At 29.6% G+C, this 5,459-nt stretch overlaps 1 protein-coding gene across 1 annotated transcript; it reads right to left on the bottom strand.

The window, feature by feature from the left end:
• Window positions 1–889: 889 nt before the first annotated feature.
• LOC123659518 (retinal homeobox protein Rax) lies at window positions 890–5,457 on the bottom strand. The gene is made up of 3 exons (XM_045594729.1): window positions 5,251–5,457; window positions 4,748–4,862; window positions 890–1,842 (listed from the first exon to the last, which is right to left on the bottom strand). Exons 1-3 carry the CDS (start codon window positions 5,455–5,457, stop codon window positions 1,241–1,243), a joined length of 924 nt encoding a protein of 307 aa, XP_045450685.1. The 3' UTR covers window positions 890–1,240.
• Window positions 5,458–5,459: the final 2 nt, after the last annotated feature.

The raw sequence follows: 5,459 nt of genomic DNA, 5'->3' as shown, positions 1-5,459 counted from the left end.
TTGTTGCTAATTATTGAGTGTATGTTGAGATAAGTGTATTTTAGCCTTCGGCTTAAAAAAAAACTATTGTGTTTGATGATATTGTTTTAGATGTTTAAAAATTTAAGATATAAAAAACTTGTATTTTGATACTTTAATAACTTATCTAAATAATATTGTTGATGACTGATTGGTAAGTAAAGACAAATTATAAATGGTTATTATATATGCATATAAACGCCAGCTTCCTATTTTTCAAAAGTCCTTCGTTTAGCCTATGTTAAGATTTAAGCATGTCGGGTTTAAAAAAACTTAAATATCAGAGATTGTGTCTCATATTTAAAGCACAAATTGCATTTTTGAAGTAAAAATTTTGTAGGCACGCTTGACTTGGGAAGTAAGACGGTGAATGCATGATGAGAGCATTACAAAAAGTTTGATTGGGCGAGGCGAACGGAGTAAGAGAGAGGGGTGCGAGCACAATTTTTTTCTCTCTGTCTCTCATAGCCAGTTACATTTCGTATAAATTAGACAAAGTGCTAGCCTATTGTGCAGGCATATTGCTAAAGATGTTTTACTTCAGTTTTTGTGTGGTCTAAAGCATAATCGTTTTTTTTTTAATTCGCAATGCATACTAACGAAAATAAAAGACAAGAGGTAACCTAAGATCCCAAGAGATCTCATATTTTAAGATTAATTTTAAGGTATTTTAATTTTTAGTGTTTAATTTAATTGTTTGTTTTATTTATTCCAATATTTTTATATTTAGATTGACTTAATTTGTGAAGAAATAATTTATAAATATATAAAAGTGAAAAATCTGTTAAAAGTAATTTGTCAAATTGATAATTATCAGTGCCAAGAGCAAACTCGGTTTTAAATGTTTCAATTGAAGTGACCTTTGTTCTAAGAATTCCTTTAATTTTATAAATTGATACAGTCATTTTAACGACACCGTCTGGTAATTGTCAATATGGTTAAGTCAATTTTGTAACGAAGAAATAAAATGTTTTTTCTAAATTTGATCTATTATTCATTTTCCAAATTTCTTTCTTTACCTCTAAAACTAAATAAACATAGTTCATAAATACAGTCTAAAAATTACATTTTTTTGGTTCGCTATCTACAACAGCTTCAAACTTAAGATCAATTATATCAACCTTAACAGTAGTTTTAATCTCAATAGTATAAATAAATGAGTATCTACAAGTCTATAAAGTACAATATTGACTAGAAACAGAAATTTACATCAAATCTAAAATTACATCGATACGTTCCTACCAATATTTCTTTCGTTGATATTCTTCATTCCCATACTCAGGTCGTTTGGTAACAAGTCGTGTAGGACTGCATCGCTTCTGAATATGTTTGTTGCTATTCTTTTAGCGAGTCTCTCTGATTCACGTAAGTCATCATCTTTGGAATGCGATGTGAGATCGATTTCCGTGTCACTTTCACTATCACTCGCTTCATTGTCTCTCCTGCGGTATGCCAAGTTTTGTGGTTCTTCGTTTTCTTCGCCAGAAGTGCCACAGTGACATGGGTTGTTCTTTGATGTGATCACTCTCAAATCTGTTGGTACAACTTCATTGTCAAGCTGCGGCGGCATCAATAATGGTGGAAAAGGGAAGGCTGGCTGTTGCATCATTCTTCCATCTTCGTTACTATATGGCATGGGAGGAGGCATGTCATGGGGTGGTGGTATTGATGGCATGTTTTCTGTCATGCTACCATTGTGGTGGTAGGTTTCAGGTCGGGGCGATTTTAATTCACTGTTACTGTCTATAGGTGGCGGCTCTGGTGATTCCTTGGGCGTTGGTGATTCTCCAGCTTCTGGGGAAGATTCTGGTGGTTTCGTATGACCTGTAACAAGATTATCGTTTTTTGTTTACATAATTATTCAAAAATCACGTGCATTTTTCCAGGTAGAGAATCATTAAAAAATGTCCTAGGTGTGTTATGGTGACGATGCATGTAATTTGTTGATATTAGTTAAGTAAATTGCAAAAACTAATCTATAAAAATAAATAAAATTGGAGTGTCTGTTTGTAATATTAAAATAACCGCTTTTTACTAAATGCATATGGATGTACCACCGCTTTTTACTAATATATGGTACATATACCAAAATAACATTTTTTACCATTTTAGTCTGTCTGTCTATCTATTTGTTCCGGCTAATCTCTGAAACGGCTGGACCGATTTGACGGGGCTTTCACTGGCAGATAACTGATGTAGTAACTTTTATTCCAGAAATTTATTTATTTTATATTTCTGCGAACTGAATAATATTTTTTTTTATTCCACGCGGACAAAGTCGCAGTCACAGCTAGTTAGATAATAGGTATGTTTAAAGGTTATGTGCCGGTATATTTCTTTTTTGAATTGTGTGTTGACCTTAGAATTTTAAACTGATTTCTATTTATTGTAAAAAAATCGAAATTAGTTATTGAATAAATAATAAGTCTAACGAAAACTTTTGGAAAGAAAAAGTGAGAAATTAAAAAGAGAACAGTTGAATAATAATATACAATTATGCTTTCACATAATTAAGAAAATAAATGTAGACTGTTCATTTATTAACCGATTTAAAAAGTGTAGAGTTCTCAATTCAACTATATAATATATTTTTTTAATGTTGGTATGTTAGTTACCTCAGAACTTTTTACTGGGCGGACTGATTTCGAAGTATTTTTTTAAATCGAAAAGTGGTGTGTGTCATATGGCTATATCTGATAATGGGTACTTATTTGACTATTTTTCATCTCCCTACTTTGTATTACTTGTCGATGTAATTGAAGTCGTTTTTTTTCCTTTGCGAGCATACAAAATTATGTTAAATAATAGTATATTTATTGAAATATTAGTAACTAGAAATTATAATTATGATAAATTTTGACACCTTTTTTTATTAAAATTATTAAACCCAATATGGTTTTTGATTGATTCGTTTTGATTCGTTTTAACGAATGTCAAATAAATCTGTCTAAATTGGAATTATTTGGGTATGCTTGCTTTATATTTATTTTCTTTTAAATTAGAAGAGTTATACTTAATATATTAAAACAAACTGTATCCTATATACCGATTATCTACGTATCTAATCTAATTTTTAAAATACTTTTTTTTTTGTTTAAATAGGCTTCGTAAATGGCCACGTTTCGACTAATAGAGTCACCGCGAGTGAAAGATCGTGGAATGTCTAAACTAGCGTTTGATATGAGAGTTTATCTCTTTTAGAGAGTTTTAAATAAAATAAAAATTGGAATATTAGTAGTTGTTAATAATTTACGTGCTTATAATTTATTACAAATGAAAAACCCAAAACTTTGTTTTAGCAACGTTTTCTTCATTTTTTTTGTTTAATATTAATGAGTGTATATTATAATATGAACCTTATCTATTACAGTTATCGTTCATTAAAATCTTAGATATCCTCTAAAATATAAAATACGTTATTGAAAAGAAAAAGTGTCAAGTATTAATTAAAACAAAAAATAAAATATAAAAGTTTTTTATCCGAGTTAATTTTTCTACAACCCTTATCGGTGATTTTAAATAAAAATGCAATAATTCAAACGAGAAACTCTAGACATACAAGAAAGAACATCACAATATTCCACAAGAGAATTTAATCAGTGCAACAATCCCTAACTTTAATCACATGCACATCAGCACAAAGAGCTGCCAACCCCATTCAGATTACTAACATCCTTGACGTGCACAGTCATGTGTTTACGAAATCAAAGAATAACTAGCAACTTCAATAATTTAAACATATTTAATCGAGTAATCAATTTCTGAATTTTATTATTTTTTTTTTCAGTTCATTTTTCTATTTAATTTTGGGTATATATTTAAATTGAGGTATTTTTTCTGAATTTCAATATCTGAAAATTTCTAAATAGATTAAAATTTGTGTTGAACCTGTCCTTGTTTTTGTTTTAATTTTCAAGTTTCACAAATTTTTATATAATTCGTTTTAAGTAATCAGTATAAAAAGAAAAAAATACTTTATCAGAACTCTTACAACGTAAACAACGAATTAGTTAATAGGTATTGGATAAATATAGAATAATTTTATTATTAGTTCAAGACTAGCTATGAAATTTTACACACGTCACCAATAAGCGTAATGTAATGTTCTATTGCTATAATGAAGGATAAAAGCAACTAACGGCTTAGACAAACGGGCAAAAAAAAGAAAAAAAAGATTAACTAACTCCCAAATATCTTTAATATTTATAATTATGCTAAAAGTGGCATAAGTGCGAACACATTATTCCGAAAATGAATTTAATGTACAAAATTGACGTTTTGTTAACACTAATGGTCGCCCAGTGATCGAAATTCAACCACAATTAATTTAAATTATAAGTTTGAATATTATTACGGTTCTGTGTGGTGTTGACAAAGACTATATTTCTATAATAATAAACAAAAGAGTATATATGCGTGTGTGTCAAATACTGTGTATATTTTTTTTATTGATTTAATGTATTATGCGTAATTTAAAAAATATATTAGTATTCTGCACTCCTTCTCTATATAAACTATAAGTGTGCGAAATTTCATACTACTCCGTCCGCGCAATTTTCGTAAAAAGGAATACAAAGTTTTTGCTTCACATATTAATATTAAAATAACGTATCAATATTAATTCACGTATTGATATAATATACTTAAGTGTTTATATAGTTTTATATATATATAGTTGTATATACACGTATCAACAAATATAGACTTTGAATAGTTATAAAGAACGAACCTGGCATGCCTAGTGGAGGAGTACCAAGACCCAGGCAACGCATTCTCCAAGCATCTTGAAGAAGTTGAAGCCTCGCCTGCTTTCGCCATTTTGCACGACGGTTTTGAAACCATACCTTAAAAATAATTTATGCTATAGGTACACAAAAATATTGTTTAAATAACTAACAAGCAGATATTAAAGTAAGTCATTTAAAGCGATTCAGCCTAAAAAGACCATTATAAAGGATTATAATGTAAGATTCTGCGAGATTTTTTAACTTTCAGTCATAAATATTTTAGAAGTAACAATAGTTATGGATTTAAATAAATTAAATATAAAAAGCAATAAATATTATAACTAAATTTAAAAATAAATAAATTATTCAATAACTTTAAAATTAACAATAAACTTACGGGATATGGTTGAATAAGTTGACGGTATTTTTACGACTTCTTCTTTATAAAATATAGAAATATAGAGTATAGCTAGGATTACAGTTATATGTATATTGAGCAATTTACCTGCACTCTTGCTTCCGACAGGCTAATTCTTAACGCTACCTCTTCTCTTAAGAAGACATCTGGGTAGTGTGTTTTCTGAAATAGGGATTCCAATTCGCTTAGCTGCTGCGGCGTAAATGTTGTTCTGTTCCTTCTCTGCCGCCGTCTACCGAACATATACTCTGTTAGAAGATCTCCCGGCAATGGAGACAAGTACGGTCCAGCCATCT

Source organism: Melitaea cinxia, chromosome 14 (genome assembly GCF_905220565.1).
Source record: "Melitaea cinxia chromosome 14, ilMelCinx1.1, whole genome shotgun sequence".
Classification (NCBI taxonomy): domain Eukaryota; kingdom Metazoa; phylum Arthropoda; class Insecta; order Lepidoptera; family Nymphalidae; genus Melitaea; species Melitaea cinxia.
The sequence above is the reverse complement of the archived record's forward strand: the minus strand, read 5'-3'. Positions and strand labels throughout refer to the sequence as shown.